The sequence below is a fragment of the Watersipora subatra genome, chromosome 1 (genome assembly GCF_963576615.1).
Source record: "Watersipora subatra chromosome 1, tzWatSuba1.1, whole genome shotgun sequence".
Taxonomy (NCBI): domain Eukaryota; kingdom Metazoa; phylum Bryozoa; class Gymnolaemata; order Cheilostomatida; family Watersiporidae; genus Watersipora; species Watersipora subatra.
This window is the reverse complement of record NC_088708.1, coordinates 53,205,153-53,232,856: the sequence shown is the minus strand read 5'-3', so window position 1 is coordinate 53,232,856 and position 27,704 is coordinate 53,205,153. Positions and strand designations below refer to the sequence as shown.

The window sequence follows — 27,704 nt, the reverse complement described above, 5'->3', positions numbered from 1 at the left end:
GCATATCAAACGAAACATTGCAAACTGGCCCGATAGATTTTAAGTTTCATTATGAGAAATTCTAACATTAACCAATGTAACTTTATGCAATTACCAACAATAACTGCTAAAGCAAGTTTATTATGTAAATCGTCTTCTACCTTGACACACAGTTGCAGTACAACACATGTAACATTGTAAAAAATGGATAGAGAGTTTTTCGGAGATAGAAGAATGAAACACAAATTCTATGTTCCTCTTATCTTTTTTAAACCAAATAATTACCTCACAGAACATCTGGTTTCATTACCTGGAAGTTAGAAAAAGTTGTTTACGAGGACAGCAGTCAACACTGAGTATAGCTGCTCGATGCTCAACTTTCTTCTGTACTAAACCAGAGAGTCGCAACTCCTCAGCATTCTTCATCTGATTAGTTTTTCGGTGTATGTTATCATCTTCAACTTCTTCTAGAGTGTGAAAGCTGACTGAACCATCACTGTACCCGTAGAAGACAGTATCATCCTAAGTGTATACAATACCATCTTAAGAGTACACAGATATCACCTTAAAAGTGCATAGTATTAATTTAGAGTACAAAATATCTGTTGATCTGAGTACACCCACCCTATGTAAAATTAGACAGTACCATCCCAAAAGTACACAAAATCACACCAGATTACACAGATATCAGCCATAGGATACACAGATGTCACCTTAAGATTGGTACCAGACTAAGAGTGTACTGATATCACACTAACAGTACCCAATTTTACACCAAGTGTATACACAGTATATATTCACACATGATAAAGCAAAGAATACGCAGTATCACTCTAGAAACAGCAGTTCAATCTTATTACTTTAACTGCTCAATACATCCCTTGAGAATATACTGTAATTCATTCATAAACAAGTGAGTTAGTGTAGGAGAATTCAGTTTTCATGATTAGTAGATTCCGATAGTAACGCAAAGCATGGACAAGAAATTGTACATCAGGATAAACGAGTAGCATCACAAATATAACCTACTGGTCTAGTTTCTTGTTAAACGTAAATGAAAGTCCATTAACAATTGTGACTTTAGTTACCACAGATGTAGATACATGTACATTGCATTAGATGCCATTTACTGCAATAAGCGCTTGTTACCATCTATTAGATGATAACACTGCTACCTATAGATCACCTAATGGATGATAACAATAAACATAATCAAGATAGTAACAACGATAATTACTATATTGACAATAAAAATAATGGGAATAATGATAAATACTATCAATGATGCTACGATTGATAGTGATAATAATTAAGAACAATAAGAACTTAGAAAGATATTAAAAACATTAATATAAATTTCAATGGTTGCCCCAATAATAACAATGATAATGTGACAATGATAATAACAGCATTAAGAATGGCAACAATGTATCAGTTACCACACAAAATGACAAAACAGTCTCTGGTCATGGCTCACCATCCTGGTAGAGGAGATGATGTCCTGGTAGAGACAGAGTTCATGCTGCAATTGAAGAGTCGGCAGACCCCAAAACTGTACAATTGACATCTCATTTCTGTCGCACTGGGTCAGCAACTGGTGCTTGTTGACGTCGTGCCTGATCTCCCGTATCTATAATTGTCATGCGTGAAATGATACCCTGTGTTATGACAGACACTAGTAAAAGAATATGATGGTGTAATATTTGTGTATAAAGACAAATTGTATAAAGAGAACAAATCACTTGTATGGGTTTTTCCAATAATCTTTTTATTTTTATACATTCTTTTATTTATACCACATCTACGCAGCTCAACAAACATGGAGTAAGTACATGGTTTAGATGATTGAACAAGAATGACAAGATTAAAAATTACCTAAACTCTGACAATAAAATTACCAGGAAGTAAAACAGACCCCATAAAGTATATCACTACTAATAATTCTAAAGCCTGTACACTACTTAGTGATTCATTCAGTAATATTAGATTATGGAATTGCTCTTGTTGGATACAAAGCATTCTCTATGAGTTCAGTTTTCTGTGTCACAGTTTTAACTTGATAGGATTCTCAGCACTCCAATTTGACAAAATCAAAACTGTAAATTTACAAAGAAAGTAAAAATGCTTGGTTATAAAATAGTTTGTGTTATGAGCTGTAAACGAAAAACATTTTTTACAAGCTGCAAATTTGAGCAGCTGCTATGTATAACTGTAGGCAACACTGGATACACGGTTAAAATATACTAATGATACTCACCGTGTCCTTATTGGCCCTGAAGTCTACATGCAGCAAGCCTCTAACAAATGGGTCCATAAAGAGCACTCGGCCATCCTACAAAGTATTACAGACAGAACGTAATACCTATAGTTGTAATTCACATTAGTTAGTCCTGCCTATAGGGTATACCCTATAAGCAGTCCTGCTTATAGGGTATACCCTATAAGCAGGACTAACTAATGTGAATTACAACTACTAGAGGATAAGACAAGTTCGATGGCAAATTTGCAAAAGGTTGAAAAAGATCGATTGTCGCAATCATCCAAACTGCACTTTGATTTTAAGTCACTATGGTCTAAATCCGACACTTTGTCTTCAGATTTGTCGATTATGTGGTTTACAACCTCATCTGAAAACTTTGAAACGTTTTGATGAACTACGAGAATACTCTTCAGGAACAGCATAGCAGCAGCCATTGTTATGGCACCTCGAAGTCCGTTTTCTAATTGCAAAGCTGGTAAGGTGTGAAGAATTGCAAAGTAAATACAAAATCTCAGTAATAATGGAGAGCCTGCTAAAAGGGGATTTTACACTAACTTTACAGATTGATAGAATTATAAAGAATAGATGCGAGCATTGAACTACAGAGTCCTATGAGCCTACTTTATGAGCATCCAAGCAGTTAACAATTGCATTTGAGGGCTGTAGAACACTTACATTGGCGATAAGGTTAAATTTATTTCAAAAATTGTACAAAATCCTACTTTGGGATTGCCTTGCTTTTGAAAACGCCAGCCTCAATACATTTTCTGAACTAGGTATAAGAACAGCGCAATGAGCTTGACCTTATTCTCTAGTGGTAGGTGAAATGTTACAATTGTTTTAACAGCCTGTTGGAACTACCACTCACATACTACTAGCTGTGTGTAGTTGTCAACAGATTGTGTAAAGAATACAGTGCTTAAGATTCAAACTACTCATGCAAAAAATTCACTCGAAAGCTTATTAGAAGACATGACACTCACTGTTAGACCGAGTAACAGGAATTTGGTAGGGACAGTACCAGCCCACCCCTCATCACCCCAGAGTAAGATGTGACTGTTGAGGGTAGCTATAGTGGTGCAGTCGCACACTTCTACATTGACATGCATCTCACCGACTGCCTTATGTAGCGAAGCTTTGCGCAAGAGAGACTCCCTCCTGCAACCATTGACGACAATTCTATAGAGTGCAACCTGTCTATTAAATGAATTACTATTTTCAACCTTAACAGTTAAACATGAACTTTTTAGTATAAAATTTTACATTTTCATTTTTATCTTTTTAATTTTTCATAATTTCATATTTATTCACGACATAATTTTAGCAGATTTTATCTGAAAGTATCGATATTTTTTATTATTTGCGATTGTTTTTGATGTTTGAGGTGATCTGACTGCGAGGATGTTTCAAGATTTAAACCGACAGAACTTGATAGTGGTCAAAACACTCAAAAGAAACATGTGTGAAATAACGTCGCTAGTTGCGATCATTACTATAATTGATATTGGCTATTGCATTCAAGTTGCAGCATTACGCGTCTCTATTCTGTCGTTCTCTTTACAACTAGTTGTCATAATCGCACTTTCCTTTGATCTGAGCGTTTTAACTGTGACCAAGTTGTATTGATTTTAATCTTAAAACATCCTGGCAGTCAGATCACCTGAATCATCAAAAACAATCGCAAATGATAGAAAAATACCGATACTTTCTGATAAAATCTACTAATATGTTGTGCAATCATTAAAAGTGAGGTTTTCTACCAATGGGTGTCAAGCCAACAGATATTGCACAGGGTTGTTAGATAATTATTTTAAAAACCAAAGCAAAACATTTTAAAAGTTCGGAGATGAACTCAAAACTTTTTAATCGCCATAAAAAACTAACAGGCAATTGGAGTTAGCAGTCATTTGAAAAAAAAAAACATTTATCAAAAGTACATTTTTTGTTTAGTCATCATTTTGCAGCCGGAGCCAATCAATTGCTTTATCCTGTCACACAGTGTTAACACAACTGGATATAATGACAGTTCACTATAAATATACACCATCAGATAAATATAGAACAAATTTGCAGACAAATGAATAGAGACTATGTGAAGGGAATATACATGTATATGCTTACTTGTTGCCTTCACCCTCAACAACCTCTTCTTTCTTCATTATCATGTGTTGTATCTTTCTGACATCCCACTGGGCAATACGGCAAGCTGGATCAGTCCTACATCAGTTATAAGTATTTATATTTCAGTTTGCCTCTCTAAACATACATATGTTATATCTATATACATGTATATAGATGTATACATGTATATAGATGTATACATGTATATAGATGTATACATGTATACATTTATACAGTGTATATATATTTATGTATATATATACATTTATTTATACATTTATGATATGTATACATTTATTTATACATTTATAATATGTATACATTTATTTATATATTTATGATATGTATACATTTATTTATACATTTATAATATGTATACATTTTTTTATACATTTATGATATGTATACATTTATTTATATATTTAGTCTGCTTCTCTAAAACTCTAAACATACACAAGTTGTTTGCATGACTATTTTAAATTTGTCTGTTATAACAGACCAGATACTAGATGATATACAAGTATGAAAACACTTCTTTTTTCTTATCTTCCTCATGTCATAACTTCAGGTATTTCCAATAATTAGCTACATGTATTTACTATTAGATCATTTTATGCCAAGCTAAACCCTCCCAGCAGCAGAAGATGCATGAATATGTTTAACTTAATTTAAAAATACACAATTTGCCAATTTTTCTAATAAAATAATTCTTATACTTTTGAGTATTAATATGTAGGAAAATATAAAATCTAAGTAAAACAACCGATTAGCTTTCTTGCTTTCTGCCGTTTCACAAGTCATTCACAGTTCATTTTAGCAAAATCAACACAAAACATGCATTTTTTTCTTTGTATTTGTCACTTGATGCACACTTGATAAGGTTTATTCAACACCCTAAGCTATAAACTAGCTACTAATAGAAGCTAGTAAAGAATGTCACGCAATTAAGTTTAGACTGTTCACTAGAATATATAATCCTAGCTATGCTGGGCTGACATCAATAGAGCCAACATGTGGTAATGAATATTGTTTAGATATAAACATTGCAATTCAAACTTATACAGATGTATATATTGTATGTGTAGTATATGTGTGTTATATGTGTACTATGTGTCATATATGTGTGTTATAACATAGTAGACATTTAATATACGTACATTATAAATGTATTATAGGTGTTATATATATGTATTAGACATGTAATATATGTGTATTATAATAGAATACATGATCTTAGATATTCTATTATAACACACATATGTATATATTATATCTACACATATGTATTATATGTGTAGTGTATGTGTATTATATGTGCATTATATGTGCAGTATGTGTGTATTATATGTGTAGTATATGTGAATTATATGTGTATTATATGTGCATTATATGTGTAGTATGTGTGTAGTATATGTGGAGTATATGTGTATTATATGTGTATTATATGCATATTATATGCATATTACATGTGTAGTATATGTGCAGTATATGTGTATTATACATGTATTATCAGTGTATTACATATATATGTGTATGTATTACGTAAAAGCGCTGACCTGGTAGTGTAAATCCACAGCTTGGAATGGTTGAGTAGGCAGTAGACTAAATTAAGCTCTCTTGAATATGCCACACATTTCACCTGCTCCAAGGGTGACAGACATGGCATGGGGAGAACTGTGCACAACTGGGTGCGATTGCGAGAAGAGAAAAGTCGAATGCTATCAACAATAGAAATAGACCTTGAGCCTATGAATAGCATGTCTATGATGAAATTATTCACAGTTCTTTCCTATAAAATCTTAAAACATAACTGCATACCAATAAGGTTGGGGAGCCTGCCATTCAAGTTGAATAAACTACATCGCAATGTTTAATAACAGAAATATGAACTTTTTAAAACTTTTATAATTTATTGTCTACTAGCAGTCAGTCCAGCAATGCCCAGAAATTATTTCATATTAAATCAGAGAGTCTGCAGGTGGGTTTTAAGAGGCTGGTTCTCAGGAGCCAGATAAAGCTTTTTAACAAACTAAATACTTTATTGATCTAATGAAAGGTACAGAACATATGCAAGTTAAGTTTGCATGAAGTCGGCCAAAACAATGTAGAAACATGTGGTATTTACACAGACTAACAGACAGACACACACACAATGACAAAGAGGGATTTATCAATATATATTAACTTTGATGGCTGATCCACAAATAGTAGGAACACCAGCTAAGAAAGGACAGTATAACCCACTGGACTATCATATGCCTATCATACACAAATCGTAATTAGCATGTGAACTTCTGAAGATTGGTGAACAAGGTCACTCAATATTAGTATTTAAATATTATACCCTTATTTACCCACCAGCTGTCATCTCCAATAGTCAAGAGTCGTGTGCTCTTCAATGGCGCTGAATGCCGAGAGAGTTTGTCCACTCTGGCACGACTGAGAGAAAGAAAATCTATAAAGTGATTCAGGTTCCACATGGTGACTTGTCGTGATGTACATGCCCACATGATGTTCTCATGCGTGAGCCCCATCCACCTCACACCTTCTGATGACACTGTAATGCTAAAATAAATAAAGTAGGATAAATTGGGGACCTTAAAAACAGTTCTAATGATACTATAATAAAAATAAATCATCCAAAATTTTTCTTGATAGAGAAATTAAAACGTAGAAATGGGATCCTACTTGAAAGAAAAAATATACATGTAGATTCCTATAAGTTGACTATAACTATTTATTCTGCTGATTAAGAAAAAAGTTATGTGGTACTTGAGGATTAAAGGAACTAACCTACACAGAGACAGGTTACCTTCTATAAAAACAAAACCTACTAGTAGAAAACATAGCAAATCTATGTCAACCAACGAGCAATCTTACCGTAAAAAACTGCCTTATAGCAAAAGATCAAACATTAGGAAACTTGGTTTGAAAAATAAAGGACTTCAACCAAAGAGAGCAAAATGCTTTAGAAATAGTGAGAGCAATCAAGAGGGTGGTAGGAGTGAGCAAGAAAGCAATAAAAAAGAGAGAGAGAAAGCGAATGAGATAAACAGAGATAGAAATAGAGAGAGAAATAGAGAGAGAAATAGAGAGAGAAATAGAGAGAGATATAGAGAGAGAAATAGAGAGAAAAATAGAGAGAGAAATAGAGAGAGAAATAGAGATAGAAATAGAGAGAGAAATAGAGAGAGAAATAGAGAGAGAAATAGAGAGAGAAATAGAGAGAGAAATAGAAATAGAGATAGAAATAGAGAGAGAAATAGAGATAGAAATAGAGATAGAAATAGAGATAGAAATAGAGAGAGAAATAGAGATAGAAATAGAGAGAGAAATAGAGAGAGAAATAGAGAGAGAAATAGAGAGAGATGGAGAGATAGATAAAGAGAGAGACAAAGAGAGAAAGAGGGAGAGGTTGAGAGAGTAGTTTTACTCGAAGAAACAATGATTTTCTACAGCATACAAAAATAAGAAGTTACATTCATAAAATACAAACCATTTAGAAAATGTAAATTAAAACACATAAAAAGGAACAATGCAAAAATGAGGAGATTTGATAAACTTCAAGAAAACAAGTCACATAAATAATAAAATGAAGAGTTATGTCACCTTACCTGTAGAGAGTGTTGAGCGTGTCGAGACAAAGCAGCTTAATACTACAGTCCTCGGAGCAGCTGAGTATGAGAGAGTCAACTTGGGGGTGACTCATGATCTGAGTGACGGGCTTAGTGTGCACTCTGAAGACATGGACTAGTCCCCCGTTCACTATCCAACATTTTACTGCAATTCACAGACATTCATGAGAGCAACTAATGAGTGGTGCAATGGTGTTACTCTTCCTATCATACATCTCTGCACACAGCATATACCTTGTTTTGTCGTAGTCCAGTTTGTTTGTATTAAATTAAAGAGTGACAGACACCTCTAGAGAGAATACATCTAATTCAATAGATGTAAACATATAAGCAGCAAAAAACAAAGACATAAATTAGAGCTGAGATTGTATAATCAAATATGACAGACATGATCAGTCATAGAAGAATGCTAGATACAAAAACATATACATGTATATTAGACTACGGATATTCAGTAAGGGAAGACAAACCTAGCTAAGTAAAAGAAATCTAGAAAGAATAGAAAATCCAGGTTAAGACAGAAACAAGACATAGAAAACATTTTAGAGTTTTTATATGTACAATGCAGACGTGTGAGAGTAGAATATGGGCAGAAAATACCAGTAAGATTAAGGAGTTCTAACAATATCAGAGGCTTTAGAAAGGGAAGACAAGTCTTGCAAAAGCCAAAATCAAGCTAGCAAGCATCAGGTAAGACAGCACATACCTGTACGGTCATTGCTACTTGTGACCATATACTGAGCAGACGTTGAATAGACACAGCCAGTTATGGACATATCGTGAGCTCTAAAATATTACAACACCAAGTTATTTTGCCAATTAACTAGTTATATCAATCCATGCTCTGCCCCATAGATCACAATGTTTATAACTGCTAGTATACCCAGGCAGTATAGTGTGCCGTGAGAGATTATCACATGTGCCGATAAACCCCAGAGATACGTATCTGCACAAGTATTTGAACTGCTAGAAGGCAGTTGATTGAAGCAGGTGTTAGAGTGCTAGAGTTAGGGAAACAACAAGCACAAGTCAGTTGCAGAAAAGTGCTAAGATCTTGAGGAGAGTACTCAAACTCCCAGGTCTTTAATAGGAAACCTGGGAGTTTGAGTAGATACTTGAATTAACAGAAATGAGGAAACAATTGTATATATGCATTATTATCGGTAACATTGACTTGGTCATTTGAAAGTAGTTCATGAGGAGTGTAAGAGTTCAAATCCTGTTCATAGTAATATTTTATTTCAAACTCTAGTCGTGGCTTCCGACTAACACTGCTCTTCTCATAGTCAAAATTTATCTATTTGACTAGGGCTTGATATTGCTTAAGAATAATAATATCAATTATCATTTTAGTTACCAGAGAGTTATATACAGAGTTTGGAACTTTTGATTTAATTTCCTACACATGATGATCTCAAAAAATATAGAGGCAATAGCTGACAAAATACTCTGGAACCTAGATATTATCTCCACCACCTTATACCAGAATATGGTGTAAGGTGGTGGAGATGCAAGGTGTTGGTGAGTACAAACACCTTGCCAATTTACATTATAAAAAAGTAAGATATATATATATATATATATACATATATATAAGAATATGCAAGAAAAGCTTCTTCTTTAAACACAAATAAATTACTTTACTATTTTTTGTGTCATCAACTAATTTGCTTTACACAACATTGACCAGCGATAATAAAGTTAATATTTATCTATTTAGCTGTTCAGTTGCAGAACTTTCAAACCTTGCTGATCTCCCTTAGCCTACAGTCCGTATCTAAGGAAAAAGCTGAAATCACTGAATAAATTCTATCTACAAAAACATTTTCTTTGATGAATTTATGTTCGATGATTCAGTAAAGTTCATTTATGTCAAAAGGTATGCAGTTGTGAGTAACAGGGTGGGTAGATTGAGTAAATCACAGTTATTGAAAGAAGTAACACGGCAGCTTTCATAGGCTGTTTGTTCAGCGCTGAATAGCAGAATAGAGCATATGTGTAGGTGTAAGGATTGACGCTAACAATGAAGAAGAGAATGACAAAGAAAATCCAATCAAGAAATTTCATTACTTCTTTTGACTGGCAAGTGTGAGAGAGCTTAAAATAAAGCCATTTGCAAGTAGCACGAAATGTTTTTTCATTTTTCCTCTCAGCTTATTTTAAGAAAACAAGTCAGTTTACCCAGATTGGCAAATAACAAGACAAGTCTATCATTGATGGATAGAAAATAGTGAATCAACTGCTCTTCACTCTATTTCTAGTTGAGCAAACCATGACAATAGTTATAAATACACGATAGCTCTAGTGAAGTTGCACAGTACTTCGGCTATTTTGAAGGTAATTCAACTATATAGTCTTTGAATTCTAGGCTTTCATTTCTGATGCCAATGATTCTTTAAGTTACCTTAAAACCTCTATTCGAAGGGCACCTCTAATAGAATGCTACTATAGCAGAAGGATTGAAAATACAGCACCACTCTTTAATTGAAAGACACCTTTATTAGAGCGCCACTTTGACATTCATTACTTTTGGCCTTCACGAACCCATAGTAGAAAGTGATTGGTAGAAAATTGTCCCCAAATTGCTAGTAATAATGACTTGGTTACATCAATAACAAATAATTCTTTTGTTGTTGCTGTAGTGGTTGCCATGGTTTTAGTGACGGTAAGCCTGAGCAGATCGATCGTAACATTCATCAGTCATAACTATACTCTGATTCAAAATCTCCAAGGTCTAAATCCGATTCGTTGTCTTTAGATTCCTCCAGAAGGTGGTTTACAACCTGATCTAAAGACTTTAAAATGTTTTGATGAATGATGAGAATATTCGTCAGGAACAACTGTAGCGAACGACATAATAGCAGCCATTGTTACAGCTTATCAAAGTCTATTTTTTAACTCCAAACCTTTTTGTTTGTTTCCTTAAAACTTCAAAAGCAACACCATCAAAATAATTAATAACTGTATTCGTCTAATATGTTTTTTCACAAAGTAGTTCCTTGTTTAACTCAGTATGATACTTTGTCATATATAAAAAATGTTGAAGGTTGACTTGCAACAAAATTCACATTACAGTTATTTGGTATCAAAGATTCACCATGTCTTACTCTGTTGTGTTGTAGGTGCCAAATGTGTGGAAATGTGATTACAAGCTCTTAAAAGCTCAAAAATGAAAAGACGCCGTAGATCGGAATCTATTTATTTCTCTGACGTTGTCATTACAGTTTGGTTATTGTCTTGTCATGTGATGTTCTCACGTGAATTGAAAGGCCAATAAAAACTCAATATAAAACTTACCGTAGCACTAGTTTATGACAAACACTTTGGGTTTTACAGAAGACCCCGTATCCAATATAGATGCTCGCTACTTTACAGTTTTGTTTCGGCTTGGTCTAATCGGCAAGTCGTGATCTGATCATGTGACCCAATACTTCGCAAATAATTTCTGCAGCGCTTTTCGATTATCACAGGTGACCAATAGGCTCGTCTTGATTTTCAGACAATGATATGTACTCCTTTGAGCTAAGGTTAAAAAATTAAATGAATTTTTACGGTAAATTATAAGATATCAGTGCTAAAAGTGACCGCATTACAATGACGATAAAACAGACGCGTAAGAAAAATAGACATGGTTTTATTGAATGCATGAAGTATATTTGTGAAAATATTTCGACAAATAAGGTTGCATGAAAATGTAAACAGAAACCATTTTCCACAGCTACGTCACATTTGAGCCATTTTGGAAAGAGAATCCAAACTACGGCAGTCTCGTGTGGCTACGATTAACTGTTCGTTTTTTAGCTTTTAAGAGCTTGTAATCACATTCCCACATATTTTGCACCTACAACACAACAGAGTAAGACTTGGTGAATCTTTTGATATCAAATAACTGTAATGTCAATTTTGTTGCAAGTCAACCTTTAAGCAAAAATGCTGAGGCTGAGGGCATTAATGTCGTCCTGCCCGAAGAAGAATGCAAATATAGGCGACCTTAACATCGCTTCATCGTAAAATGATTTAATTTATATTTCCAAAATTCTGACCAGCTAATTAAAAAATAAAGTGCCACCCTCTTTTTGAACATCACCTCAAATAGAATGCCACAATAATAGTGTTGAGAAATACAGCGCCATGGCATTCAAATAGAACTTTTACGGTAGTTACAAATTAGTGAAAATGTCAACTTGTATTATTGAACAAAGTAAAAACTACAATTGAAAGTTTATGCCTAGTCTATTGGAGCATTAAAAATATTGGAAAAGTCTGAAAAGAACTTGGACCCATTTGCTGTCTTGTCTCATTCTTTGCAGCAAGCTCAAAACAATTTTTTTTCAAACTAAGCATAATATCTACAATCACTTCGCAGAGCATCTGTAATTTCTACAGACTATTAACTGATTAACTAGTGCAGGTAATATGTATAACTTATTAACTAGTGCAGGTAACGTATATAACTTATTAACTGGTACAGGTCACATATATGACATATATAAAGGGTGTCTTATGTGTATAAAAAAGAGTCACATCTAGTTAAAAGGGTTTAGAAATCTAATGAAAAAGAAGATATTGAGATACGCATACCTTTTCCGACTGAAAAGCTCCTCTCCGTTGTTCAGGTTGTAAGCATGTAGATCATTCTCAGAGCAGCAGTACAGGTGGGATAGCTTGTGATCCATAGTAACCTTCTTAACCCAACCTCCACCCACATTCTGCAGTGTGTATCTACAGTTAATAAAAACAGAGATTATAATGCCTAAAAACTATCCTTCTCCAACTAGCCATGCTAAAGGGACAGCATGTGGAACATGAATAAATGTATCAAATTTGGTCAAAATTATAGATACCTAAATCAATGCCATGGAGTTATAGCTTAGAACACTTGTCTGAGAAATTTTAGATGCATCACCAAAAAATTAATTATGTAAGAAAAAATCTTCAAGGGCGTAGTGGATAAGAGGTTTTAAGTTACCCCAAACAAGCGGTGATTGGATAAGGTTAAAAGTCGAACAACCCAATGATTATTATTATGAGCGCTTACTTGTGCTGCAGTTTGTAGTTAGACATGGCCTTCACCTCTGTCCAACCTTTATCCTCAACTACCTGGACAAACTGCCAGACCTAAATAAAAATATTTCACTCTTGAAGATCTACAAACTGCATTTTTTCAATATCAGATCTTTTTATGCAAAAGATTGAATAAAAGTGACATCTACAGTATAATACTGCTTAAGCTAGTTATCAAAGTTGGTGTACACATAGGATTTCATATAGATGAAAAATAACCTATTAACAAAAGTCAAAACGATTAGGTCACACCATTTATTTATATATCTGTAGCAGCATACACATGACAACATCTACTAATACAGCACATACTATGAGCTACGACTTAAACCAAGAAATACAGTGTTCAGAGCTGCAGTTGAGTCATACAGTACAATAGTGCTGTAAGCTAAAACAATACACTTTTGTATTTCAAACAAATTTCAAGCCATCTGTTTGCAGTTAAGATTTTCTTTTGATAGGTTTGTGCTCTGAACACTGAGGGTCTAACAGAAAAGGGTAGAGTGTAGACAACAGGTGACTACTGCTAATAATGTGCAAGTACATTCACTCACTAGCAAGGTAGTTGATAGTGTCTACAATCAATAACGAACTGTCAGTGAAAGAAAATAGGCAAAAGATTTCATAATAATGACTGCAACACACTTCTAAAGATAAAAGCATGCGATGTCATATTTGTATCATAGAAATCGAATTGTCTATTGTAGAATATGAATGTCTAGGTACTAACAGATGCCTTAAATCGGTACGTGTAAAAAAATTGATGCAAGTATGCACAAGATTCATGTACTCGTATAATAACTCCTTTAGTTTGTATATATATAACTAGGTGGTGTTTGGTATGACTGGAAATGTTCCTAGCAGCTACAATGCGAAATAACATAATTATATATACATGTACAATATGTCATTTTAATAAAACTAAATTTGAAAAAATAACTCTAAACTCCGAGTTGAGTGTATTATATATATATATTATATATATATTTATATATATGTGTATATATATATATATATATATATTTATATATATATATATATACATATAAAACTATGTGTACTAAAAAAACTACAAGTTTAATTAAAACATTTTATTACTTAAAGTTTCGTGCGGTAGGCTTGCACTCTTCAGATAAAATGAAGCACTAATGAAGCAAAATACATCTTTGCACTCTTCATTTTATCTGAAGAGTGCAAGCCTACCGCACGAAACTTTAAGTAATAAAATGTTTTAATTAAACTTGTAGTTTTTTTAGTACACATAGTTTTATATCAGCTCTGTTTTTACTCTAAACATTGAGCACTCTTTTTACTAATGTGTATCAATATAACTTTTATATATATATGTATATATATATAGTATATGTGGTTTACACTGTAAAGTAAAGTGCTCAATAATTGAGTCAATTAGAGCTGTGTATGAAGTTTATTAAAAACTACAGGTTAAAATCATTACTACTATTAGTTTCATGCAATCGTGTTGCAATCTTCAGGTAGAATGACTAAAATGTATAATGTACAAGCTGTAAAATTACTTAATAAAGCTGAGGGCTTAATACTATTGTGTGATATATATATATATTATAGTATACAGCAAATTATGTAGTCAAATTATGTTATTGAGCTAATTAGATGTTTTCTGGCATGCCGGCATGTGGATATTAGCTCACTTCTAGTGTTAAGGCTGGCTAACTTCGGTTCGAATATGATGAAGTACTTTTCCCATAGACATAACTGGCAAGATTTTGTTGATGTGTTGTAAGATCGCGCTCTTTTGATGATCTTCCAGGTTATATTATAGCGAATGTTCTTGTCTTTTAAGTCCCATATGTATTTACTCAATTCTGTTTGTAGCCTTTTAGTAGGATATTTAAAGGATGTATTGTGGTTGGCTAGTCTTGTTTTAAAAGTTGTTTCGGTGAGGCCTACATACGTTTGTTTCTCTTGCCCATCGCGTTCTTCAGACTCTACGGTTGCCTGATATACTATGCATTTTGAAAGGCATTCTCCATTTAGAGGGCAATTTTCCCGATTTTTGCAATTGCATTTTCTGTCGGTGTTGGTTGGTTGTGATAGTGCTTGTTTATTGTGCCCGCTAATTATGTGGTTGATATTAGAAGCACAGCTATAACTTAGTTTTACGGAGTTTTTGTTGACGATTTTGTGTAATTTGTGTTCTGGTGGAAATTCACTCTCCAGGATCTGGAAAAATTGTTTACCGATCTTGGTGTTAACAGCTTTGTTGTATGGAGGGTTGTACCATATTGTTTGGCGTTTCCTGTTTCTGTGTTGGCTGGCTTCTTTGTTTTGGTTGTTGCTCTGGTATTTTAAAGAAAAGTTGTATTTACTGTTAGAAAGTGCATTTTGAAATGGGGCTTTTGTTTCCTCGAAGAGTTGCTTGCTTGACGAAATGTTGGTGAGTCTATTGTTGACGGATTCAGGTATGTTTCTTATGATTGATGGTGGATGATTTGAGTCTATGTGTACATATGTGGTTGTGTTGTTAGGTTTACTATACGGTTTGAAGCTGTTGTTGTTAAGATTTAACAACAACAGCTTCAAACCGTATAGTAAACCTAACAACACAACCACATATGTACACATAGACTCAAATCATCCACCATCAATCATAAGAAACATACCTGAATCCGTCAACAATAGACTCACCAACATTTCGTCAAGCAAGCAACTCTTCGAGGAAACAAAAGCCCCATTTCAAAATGCACTTTCTAACAGTAAATACAACTTTTCTTTAAAATACCAGAGCAACAACCAAAACAAAGAAGCCAGCCAACACAGAAACAGGAAACGCCAAACAATATGGTACAACCCTCCATACAACAAAGCTGTTAACACCAAGATCGGTAAACAATTTTTCCAGATCCTGGAGAGTGAATTTCCACCAGAACACAAATTACACAAAATCGTCAACAAAAACTCCGTAAAACTAAGTTATAGCTGTGCTTCTAATATCAACCACATAATTAGCGGGCACAATAAACAAGCACTATCACAACCAACCAACACCGACAGAAAATGCAATTGCAAAAATCGGGAAAATTGCCCTCTAAATGGAGAATGCCTTTCAAAATGCATAGTATATCAGGCAACCGTAGAGTCTGAAGAACGCGATGGGCAAGAGAAACAAACGTATGTAGGCCTCACCGAAACAACTTTTAAAACAAGACTAGCCAACCACAATACATCCTTTAAATATCCTACTAAAAGGCTACAAACAGAATTGAGTAAATACATATGGGACTTAAAAGACAAGAACATTCGCTATAAAATAACCTGGAAGATCATCAAAAGAGCGCGATCTTACAACACATCAACAAAATCTTGCCAGTTATGTCTATGGGAAAAGTACTTCATCATATTCGAACCGAAGTTAGCCAGCCTTAACACTAGAAGTGAGCTAATATCCACATGCCGGCATGCCAGAAAACATCTAATTAGCTCAATAACATAATTTGACTACATAATTTGCTGTATACTATAATATATATATATATCACACAATAGTATTAAGCCCTCAGCTTTATTAAGTAATTTTACAGCTTGTACATTATACATTTTAGTCATTCTACCTGAAGATTGCAACACGATTGCATGAAACTAATAGTAGTAATGATTTTAACCTGTAGTTTTTAATAAACTGTATATATATATATATATATATATATAAGCAGGGGCCGATTCCCAAAAACTATCGACCAATAACGTGCTTGCCCACCACTTGGAAACTGCTCTCAGGAATAGTTGCAGACAAACTGGAAGAGCACATGAGGCACTATATGACCAGTGCTCAGAAAGGAATTGGGCGCAACACCCGAGGAGCCAAACATCAGTTACTGGTGGATCGGACGGTATGTCAAGACAGCAGGAGAAGGCAAACCAATCTTGCCATGGCTTGGATTGACTACAAAAAGGCCTATGACTCAATTCTCCATAGTTGGATACTTGAGTGCCTCAGTATGTACAATGTTCACCCTGCTCTTGTGCCATTCATCAAGATGTCAATGACCAAATGGAAGACGAAACTGGAGGCTAATGGCAAAAAGCTGGCGAGTGTAAAAATTAAGCGAGGCATCTATCAAGGTGACTCCTTATCACCACTGCTCTTCTGCATATGCCTAAACCCTTTAAGCAATATGCTGGAGGAGACTCAATATGGGTACCAGTTTAAGAGTGGCACCAAGATAAACCACTTCTTCTACATGGATGACATCAAACTGTACGCTAACAAAGAAAGGGACATTGATTCACTAATACACCTCACTCAGGTATACAGCAAGGACATCGGAATGACCTTCGGTATTGAGAAATGTGGAAGGCTAATTCTTAAGAAAGGCCATTCTATGCTCACAGATGGCCTAAGAATGCCAAATGGTACCATCAAAGATATAGAAGAAGGGTACAAGTACTTGGGGATTATGCAAAGCAACATCAACCACGAAGTCGAGGTACGTCACAAAGCCATTACCGAATACAAGAAATGCCTTCGGCAGGTCTTGCGGAGCCAGCTCAATGCCAAGAACCAAGTCATGGCAATAAATACCTACGCACTGCCAGTAATAAGATATCCATCAGGCATAATAAAGTAGACTGAGGAAGCCATCAAAGAAACAGATATAGCAACTCGTAAACTGCTGACCATGCATGGAGCACTCCACCCAAAATCTGATACTATTAGATTGTATCTTGATAGGAAAGATGGCGGTAGGGGACTCAAAAGTGTACAACAGACAGTGAAAGAGAAGGAGCAAAGCATCAAAGCATATGCAGCCTCCATGGCCATTTCAGATAAGTTGCTAGCTGAATTTCAATCGGCTGCTATTACAACGGACCTACGCCCTGATGATGAGGAAATTGACTGGCACACGAAACCTCTTCATGGTGCTTACCACCAACAAATATCTAAGGTTGGCGATCTCCACCAGACATATATGTGGCTGAACAAAGGAAACTTAACAGCCAATACAGAGTCGCTAATCATGGCAGCCCAAGAGCAAGTGCTCCTAACAAGGCAACTCCAAACAAAAATCTATCACACTAGGAACGATCCTAGATGCAGACTGTGCAAAGATGCGCCTGAGACTATCCAACACATCATCAGTGGATGCAAGCAGCTAGCAGGAAACGCATACACTGAGCGGCATAATCATGTCGCAGGTGTTGTGTATAGAAGTCTATGTGATGAGTATGGCCTTAATAAACCACAACACTGGTGGGAAGCTCCTGGTAAGGTCAATGAAAATGACCGCGCTAAGATCCTCTGGGACTTCTACATCCGAACTGACAAGCATGTCCTAGCAAACCAACCAGATATAGTGGTGGTAGACAAGGAGAACAAGAGGGCTACTATAATAGATATAGCAGTACCCAATGACTACAATATAGCCAGCAAAGAAAAAAAAAAGGTAGAGAAATATCTCCCTCTTGGAGAAGAGATTGAAAAATGCTGGAATGTAAGAACAACTGTAATCCCAGTAGTCATTGGGGCACTGGGCGCAATAACACCGGCGCATAAAATGTGGTTTGCCCAAATACCAACAACAATCAACTCAGGTGAGTTGCAGAAAAGTGCGCTATTGGGAACAGCTAAGATCTTGAGGCGAGTGCTCAAACTCCCAGGTCTCTGGTAGGAGACCCGAGTTAGAGCAGAATTTACCACCCATACGGGGTATCCGAGGTGAGAAAACAATTTTTTTATATATATATATATAGCTCCATACCAATCCACAATAACAAAACCTGAATATAAAACTTTTAATTTAATCATTAGATGCATAAAATTTATATATATGCACATATATATTATTCTATATAATATAATAAAGAAATATATATATTTTTATGATTTTTGTATAGCATAATTTAAAAAACTTTCTATTTGAAATGAAATTATTGCCAATAAAGTAATATATATAAATATACACATATTAAATTAGAATAAAAAGGATGATATGGAATCTGTGAAGCTATATAGCTATAAAGCCATGCAGCTGTATGGCTTCATAGCTACTAAGTTACACATAATAAAACTCCATGGTTATGAGAACCAAAACCTGCATAACTATTACAGATTTGACCTATCTACTTGTTCCTAAATTTAACCGAGATCTTATCAGACTGCAGGAGCACTCTATGCCTCTAAAACATAGCTCGTGCGTGCATAAAGTGGTATCAGAGAGAAGCTCATATTACCAGTAGTATAAAACCTTAAAACTGATAGTCGAGCAACAAAACCTGAGGAGTAAAACAAAATTATATGTTGAAGCAAGCATAAAAACGGATTTTAACATGTAATGCAATACCGTCTGCATTGCCATGCTGTGCACTAGAAGCTGTAGTCAAGCATTCACCATACAGGAAGAAAGAAGGGGAAGGTAGAAACGTGTCCATAATCACGGCTAATAAAAGAAACCCCGAAGGCTAATATTTGCATAAGTAGGAAGAGAAAAAATAAATACTAATACAGAAAATAACTATTTGCTGCTTGATATGAAAAAATATCTTGAAGAAAATTTGAAGATAATTGAGCGAGTTGGATTTGGCGTGAGTTTTAGACTGCAAGAACAATTTTATAACGGAACTGGTGTTCTAGCTAAGTGGCAGAAAGTTGACAATTTCACTAAACAAAAATCAGTGTACAAAAGCAAAATTGGTGAAAATGTTATAAAAACATCATGTCAATAACTAATTTTGTTCAGCATCGACATTTTGAAATCTTGTATCTTACAACTGAGTGTATTTGAAGCTGCTTTCATTCGCATACCTGAGTGACATACATGTATGAGGACTCTCGGGTCCCTACACTGGTTAAAGATTATATTTAGGTCACACACGTCTGCTACCTCTAGCAAAACAACCAGCTTAACTTACACAAGTACAATTTATTTTTAGTATGCAGATGGGAATAGACAAAAGCAGTAATATTTGTGTGTGTATATGATGATCTTACCTTTGTAACTGGACTAAAATAAAAAGTCATTTATTAGCAGCATTTAGTTTGTTTCTGAGAAAAACTGGTGGGCTTAAGAAAAGTGCTCAGAAAGAAAAATGACTATTTGTTACCCTATCAGAATAAAGATGCTAAAGATTAGATAGCCAGCAGAATGTTAGCTAGATGTTATCATATATATATAATATGTATATTTTATATATTATATATATAATATGTATTATATATATTATCATATATATATAATATATATTGAAATTTATCATACCTAGAACTAATATCAGAGTGCTCAACATAGAATTGAGCAGTCAGTATAAATTAGTAGAAAATTAGATTGTGTACTTATCTTTTGTCAGCTACTGTCAGTTTTTTCAGTTTCGTCAGAAGAAACTTACAGGAGCTGACAAAAGATAGGTACACTATCTAATCACTATATTTCTCAAAGTATGTGTATGGATCTGTGTGTCATTCCGGCTACAGCTATTAAAATCTGGGAATAAAAAATCTATACCAAAGAAGATTTGATCTCAGACCTTATCATTTCCCAGTCCAACACCCTACCCAATAGGCCACAAAGAATGAGTTGTTAGCTTGCTGATATAAGTTGCTATATGAGAGTACATACCCAACGGCTTTGCATATTACGCAGTGTGATTGAGTAAGTGATTGTCATTAGTTAGCTTACTAAAAGTTTCCAATATAGCCGCTTGCTAATAGCAAGCGGCAAGCAACTCTCATTACTTCCCATTGTTTATAAGCTGATTTTTAATACTCGGGCAACACCGGGTAGCACAGCTAGTTCTCTACTAATTGATAATATACATTATATGTACTTATATATATTTATATATGTTTTTACGTGTATATATACAGTATATGTTTATACAGTATGTTTTATATGTAAATATAACCAATGAAATGAGTTTTTTACAGCAAAAATTCATACCAAGAAAGTATAACTCGATAAACTCTTTTGTAAAACACCTTGGTAGTTATGTCTATCCATGATAAACTCTGTGTTGTGACTCTGTCAGATTTGAAGAACCTTGGGCTGAACCTACCTTAGATCCGCCCACACCACCTGTTATAAGCTCCTCCCTTTTGGGGTTGTACAGTAAAAACATGACATTGTGGAGATTAGCTTCAACAGTGTATGTCTCCTGAAACTGGTGGTTCAAAATCTGCAAAAGAGGGGCTAGGATTAGCCTGAGGACTTGATATAACATACGAAAACAATTTTTACACTTGTTGTTATTAAAGAATAAAAAACATGCTAAAAATCGAACGGGCGGGACTGGCAGTATACATGCAGCAAATGAGGGAGGATATTTTTTGTTGTTGAAACAACGACATCTAGATGACAATAATAATATACTGAAAAAATCTAACGATTTTTTTCTCCTTCTGTTTGATATCCGATCGAAGAGGTTTATAGTAATCTTGTTTTGCAGACGGATGAAAGTGCTTAAAGTACACTTAGCTTCATCATCTGTACTCACTTCTTGGCATTGTTTTCACATTACTAGCGCTTTTGATATGTACAAAGGAACTGCAGCTTTAACAACTGGAGCGGCACAAATAAAATAACTCTTTGATTGGATGAATTGAAAGCAATTTAAAATCATGCTGATTTTTTAGAAAGATTATGACATCTGTTTATGTCAAACACCAAACATCGATATAATGAAATTAGTCTGCAAGTGAATGAACTCAAAACAATCACGTAATTTAGATAAGGCATAACAGGAGTGAGCCAGAAGTAAATGCATATTTGTATGATAAACAAACACGGCCTAACAGCGTAACCAACCTAAGCCAAGATTTATGAAATGCGTGCATGAAAGCTTATCAGACAAACTCAGAAACAAATAAAATTCAGTTATGCGTGACTCCATCTTGAATCATTCATTTTAATGAAAGCTGTAAATTACAGCAGTCATAAAACTATAAGGGATGTGGCATTGTAATGTTTACCAAGTGTAATGATGAACCAGTGAGCTTGAAATTGCCGACTACTCAAAAACAAGTTTGTTTACAAGTTGCTAAGCAGCATAAGTACAGTGAGAGGTCAAGAAGAAAGTACAAATATAAAAAGTGAAAGGGTAGCACAGAGAGGTAAAACAAGCAGAGAGCTAAGAGTAAAACAACAGGCATAGCAGGTCTATGACTATAGGCAAAAATGAGGTATTGCATCTGCACAACATGTCATTTTAACCGTAGCATGCTTGAATGGTATGCAATTTGAACACAAACTGATGAAATATATTAACACTAAATACATCAATTCTTTTGATGCTTGTCAAGTCAAAGGTTTTTATTCTTGTTGATCAAACTGAACCCTACCAGTTTTGTGTCCGCTTTCACCGAAACCTTCTTTATTTAAAAATATGATTGTTTCCATATTCAAGACATCGGGGTATGTTTTACTGGTGTGCAAAGTGAGCTGTGCATTCAAATCATTGTGTTTAAAGAACACAACCAATCCAATGCATGAACTCGCAATAAATTACATATCTATATAAATTTCAAAGTCTGTGTGTAGTTCGGTTTGTCCAGCTGTAGCTATTAAAATCTAGGAATGAAAATCTGTATTGCAAAAGATTTGATCTCGGAGCCTCCCATTCGCTAGGCAAATACCATACCAATGAAGTTACGCAAGATTGATAGATGCATTGGGCGATATATGTCACTATGAGAGAGAGAAAATACTCTACCGCTCCCTGTTACAGCGCAACATAATTTTATGCTTGCTCTCACGGATATTATTAGTAAGCTAACTCAAATTAGCCATTGGCAATGTGCCAGGCTAATGGCAAGTGGCAGGCAGCCGCATTACCTCCCACCGTTTATACACTGATCTCTAATACTCGTGCAACGCCAAGCATTCCGCTAGTCTTTTTGTAAGGATTTGACTTGGCAAGTCAGTGTGACTTGTGTTGTAGTATCTGAGAGACCACAACTATGTATCAACCTTGGTGAAACACCTAGGACTGACTTTGCAAACCTCAAGGGCCTGATTGAACCCAGGTTACGAATCACTGATTTACGGTAATCATTTGACATCTAAGAAACCATTTTAGTTTTAAAATCCTGCTCACAGTAACTGAATAGTTCACATTATAAAACTACTAATAAAATTTACTGTAATTAAAATAAGTCTATAAATCTCCACTATAAAATACAAGAATGGTATTGATTTCAGTAACTAGAGGCATGGGTATAAAACTTTCCTGGAGGCTGCATGGTACCTGGTTAGAAAGGCTAAGCCAGCGCCTCCTTCCTATAACATTGCATGGTACCAGCAGGCTAAATACAAGTTCACTGTCTTTAGCTATTGATTCATATATCAAGTATCCTAATCGCGCATGTAATAAGCTATTTTTCAAAAAGCATCAAATATACAAAAATCTTGATTCAACTTTTTTTCAGCTAGCCTGGTTAGTTAACTGCTCAACTGTTAACAGAGCAGTTAATGGTTGGTTCTACTCCTGGTAATACATATAATCACCTCATACGGTGTAAAACTTGAGTCACTATTTGACTCTACGCTTGAAACGTTACTCTTCCAGCTTTAAACAAAGATAAGTACAATAACAACAAGACCAACGTACGTCTATATAAATCTTTATTATACTGAGAACCTTAGGGAGAGCGTTAGTGAAAAATACTGAACGACACCGGAATCAAACCCAGATATTAGGATACTCAGCCAAGCATGTTAACACCTGCAGCACTCGACCACCTTTTTGACAATTGAATCAGAATAATTGTGCACATACTTATTACATATGATCTCTCATGGCCAGTGTACTAGTAGTAGTACTAGTAGTAATAAAAGAATCAAAAATCACAAGCAACATATTTTTCCGTAAACTCCAATCAGGCTGATGGTCTGTTGGAGTGCAGATAAATCTGCATTTTTGATTTGGGAGAGTAATTTAAGGTTAGATACTCTTCCAATCACCACCAGTGGCTTTTTCTAGTAATTGAAGTCCATTATCTACGCGTAAGTCATACTAAACCTTTTTGAAATTTTAAATACTTGAATTTAATTCAGTTTGCTGTTGCCACCTTTCACAAGTGGCAACAGGTGCTCCAGCTTGGATACTAGAAATTACTCAAATAACTAAAAGTATTTATTCAACATATGATTCTCTTCTGTCATGCGCTAAATTTAAGAATTATTTGATTTGCTATTGTAGTTTTTTAAGCAGAACAATAGCCCAGTGTGCGGATCAGTAGACTAATTTACATTGTTGAATTGGCAAAGAAAGGAAGAGAAAGAGCGATTTAAGATCACACGTTCCAGTCAACACCTGTGACTTTTTCAGAAAACTGAACCCCGACCAGCTGTTCACAGGTCACATGAACATGTGAGTAAAAATATGGGCTACAGTGACTAACAAATAACTCGATATTCATAGCTCAAATAATAGCCAAGTTACAAAATACTATTTTAGTATCAACTGAAGTGTTACTTGTTTGTAAAGTGGCAGCGTTCAACTTTCCCTTCACACCTTGCTGCTGTTTTTTATATCATGCAGTAAGAGTTCAAACAGCAAAATGTTTTAAATGCTTATTCACAGCTTTTTTCAATCTTTCCTATAATAAGAAAAGTTTCTGTCCACTCGTCGCCATGACTGGAGGGTGAGAAAAAAGATTGAATCAAGCTGGATTAGAACTCGTGCACATAATATTATACACTGTATACCTTTAGTGAGAAGTCTTTGCCAATGCAGAAATACACGTTGTGTTTCTTGTCATAAATCAGGTTGGAGTAGAGTCTGTACTGATATGAAGGGTAGTTCAGCTGCCTCACCACTATAAAACAATATGTATAAAATATATAAACATAAATTAAAATATCTTGTTTTTCTATTTCATACATACGTTTCTTCTGAGCATTCATCTTCTGGAAGAGTAACAAATAAATTACCGTCGGGTCAAGTTAGTTGGCAAGTTAAACGCGTAAACTACCAGTGTTACGACTAACTTCAGTTTAATAACACAATATCGTTTCGATAAACAACATGCATCTAAAAATATTCCACAAAACCTTTGTGGGTACAGAGCAAAACTTGTTTCTATTCTCATTGTATTCTTAGATCTTAGATAATCCTAGATTATCTAAGATCTAAGAATCAATTTCAGATTAATCCTGCATGTATGTACTGTTTACAGGAATCCTAGATAATCCTAGATTATCTAGGATTCCTGTAAACAGTACATACGTGTAGGATTAATCTGAAATTACCTAGGATTCCAGGAAGACGGAAGGTTACCGTAACTAGATAATACCTAGGATTAGTTTTCTAACTGAACATTTAACTTATCTAAATTTTAGACTAAAGTTATGTTTGAGCTTTTATTTAAAAATAGCATGAACTAAGCTAGATTGGTATTTAGAACGACTACATGTGAACAACTCTGTTTGATACATCGATTTTAAATTACATTTGCTTCAAATATGATATTGCTTTTAGAGAAACGAGCTCCTATATAATCCTTGCAAGGCCTCAACAAGAGACTTACAGTAATTTAAACACAAGCCAACTTTTCCTGAACTTTATAGTTGTTGGCTATACCACAATTATGCGATATTGCATGTGGTATATTGCAAGGATATATTAGTGTCGGTTATATTGGTATATAACGTTCTGTAACCCTCTGAGAAGGAGATTTTGACTCAGCCCATTTAGTAAAAACGAACCATTTCTACAGCAGATGGTGCCTGTGGTAATAAGTTTTACAAAAAAAAGGAAAAAGGTAAATGTAGAGCTTTAGATCTGAGCACGTGTACTAAGTGTTACCTGGTGGTCCGGTGCTGCAGTCGTACTTCCAGCTGGTTATACCTTTAGCATCCAACATAAGAAACTTTCGATATCTTGGGTTGTGACAAACTGAAATACATGGAAAGATACGGAGTTATATTATAATAAATTAGAGGTGAAAAGTCATACCAAGGTCACATATTCATGGTGGCCTTACAACTTGTTAATAAACTTTGCAAATGGGTTGTATTTACTTTAGATTGCAAGGAACTTAAGTTATGAACAGTTACAATACCAACTTTCTGATCACTAAAACTCTGGGCGCCAGACTTGGCATGAGATTTTCCTAAAACAAAACCATCATTTATGTACACAGGCTAATTGGTTTTGGACAGTCAGGTGGTAGAATAACGCATTAGTACCATTTTTCTTATCAGATAACTATCGAACTTTGCATTTCAAATATGGTGTTGTAAATTACAATGTTGAATATTTTATGACTCACTCCCAAGAAGAGCTCCACTTTTGACTGGATGTGTGTAGCAGCCTTTAGGGATGAATCCAAAAGTGAGAGAGTTGTGACCGGGTCCAACGGATGATGAGTCATTACCTGTCCTATCGCGGGATGATACGGACCCTTCCCCATAGATCAAATCTTTTTCAGAACCTTTAGATATCACTGACTTTTTAATATCACTAAACACATTGTCCTCGGGATTGTCGTCATCGCTGTCCTCTCCAAAATCAGATGAAATATAGCTAGATTCATCCCCAGATTTATGAAGTCCTTCATTGAGTTTGTAGAAATCAAACTCTTCATTAAATCCTTCTGTGGGAGGAGCATCCATAGCGAGCCTGACTCATAGATATCTGTCAATAACATATATATTAGGCTATATGCATATATGTTATATATCATGATATTCGCAAGATATTATTATATTTGGTATTATTATATTATATATAATTATTCAGTTTAATTATTTATAATTATATTTAGTGTTATTTTATTATATATATAATACTAAATATACTATAATAATATTTTGCAAGTATCTTGAAAAATATATATATACATTTTGCAAGATATATATTTTAATATGTTGTATATATATATATCACTATTTTTGTTTTTAGTTAAGGACAAGCGGGTTTACTTGCGAATGCCTCTCACATGCAGTTTAAAAATAGTTTTTTTAGATGCCATAAGAAATGGAAATTCAGAAAGGTCGCTATTACAGGTGTTTTCTAGTTTTGTTAACCACAGTTATGACAAAATACAGTACAACAGAATTAATTATACAATAACACCATTAAAGTAGAATATTCATACATATTATAACTACTAAAATAAAAGGAATTATAGTTAAGACCAGTACATCTTAGTTAACCCAACAGCTACGTATCTCTTTGGTTTCTTCTTTTAAAGAAGGTGAACTCACTATCAAATAATTTGTTACTATTTCCATTAACCCTGCCATAACTAGGTTGCAGCTGCATGTAGTTTTTAAACACATTAACATAAGCAAATATTGTATAAGTGGTTGAGGACAGCATGTCAGGTACAATTACACTCAAACTTCTTTGATAAGAGTTTAAGAGATCGTCAGCAACTTGATAATTTCAATTGTTATTTATTGATTGATTGGGAGACAACCTGGAAAAAACAAATTAAAATAAGTTAATTTGCGTTGAGATTTATATTTAAGTGAAAGCTGTGTCTATGACCTACTACGTTACACCTACTATGCACTAGTGCACTTACTATATACTGATATGCTGGCATCAGACAGAATATAAGTTATCTGTTAATTTTTATTTTATGATCAGCTGAATGCCCAGCGTTGCACGAGTAATAAAAAACTTTGCACAGAAAATTTATTTTTAATCAAAATATACAACATTTA

The 27,704-nt window shown here is 34.5% G+C and overlaps 1 protein-coding gene and 1 long non-coding RNA gene across 2 annotated transcripts; both read right to left on the bottom strand.

Annotated features, from left to right (window-relative positions):
- Positions 1 to 6,684: 6,684 nt before the first annotated feature.
- On the bottom strand, positions 6,685 to 15,732 carry LOC137388874 (uncharacterized). Its single transcript, XM_068075354.1, has 6 exons — positions 15,727 to 15,732; positions 13,034 to 13,113; positions 12,577 to 12,717; positions 8,702 to 8,781; positions 7,975 to 8,140; positions 6,685 to 6,925 (listed from the first exon to the last, which is right to left on the bottom strand). The coding sequence occupies exons 1-6, from the start codon at positions 15,730 to 15,732 to the stop codon at positions 6,685 to 6,687; spliced, it is 714 nt and encodes a 237-aa protein (XP_067931455.1).
- Positions 15,733 to 21,106: 5,374 nt separating this feature from the next.
- LOC137393078 (uncharacterized) lies at positions 21,107 to 25,901 on the bottom strand. Its single transcript, XR_010978272.1, has 3 exons — positions 25,837 to 25,901; positions 24,738 to 24,847; positions 21,107 to 21,207 (listed from the first exon to the last, which is right to left on the bottom strand). It is a non-coding gene; the product is annotated as an uncharacterized lncRNA (long non-coding RNA).
- Between the last annotated feature and the right edge of the window lie 1,803 nt (positions 25,902 to 27,704).

Excerpts from the sequence above, each read along its gene's own strand:
- LOC137388874 (XM_068075354.1), bottom strand. Across the intron at positions 12,718-13,033 it reads AACTACAAACTGCAGCACAA|ATACACACTGCAGAATGTGG; the intron begins GTAAGCGCTCAT and ends TATTAACTGTAG. Across the intron at positions 8,782-12,576 it reads GAGCTTTTCAGTCGGAAAAG|AGCTCACGATATGTCCATAA; the intron begins GTATGCGTATCT and ends GTAATATTTTAG.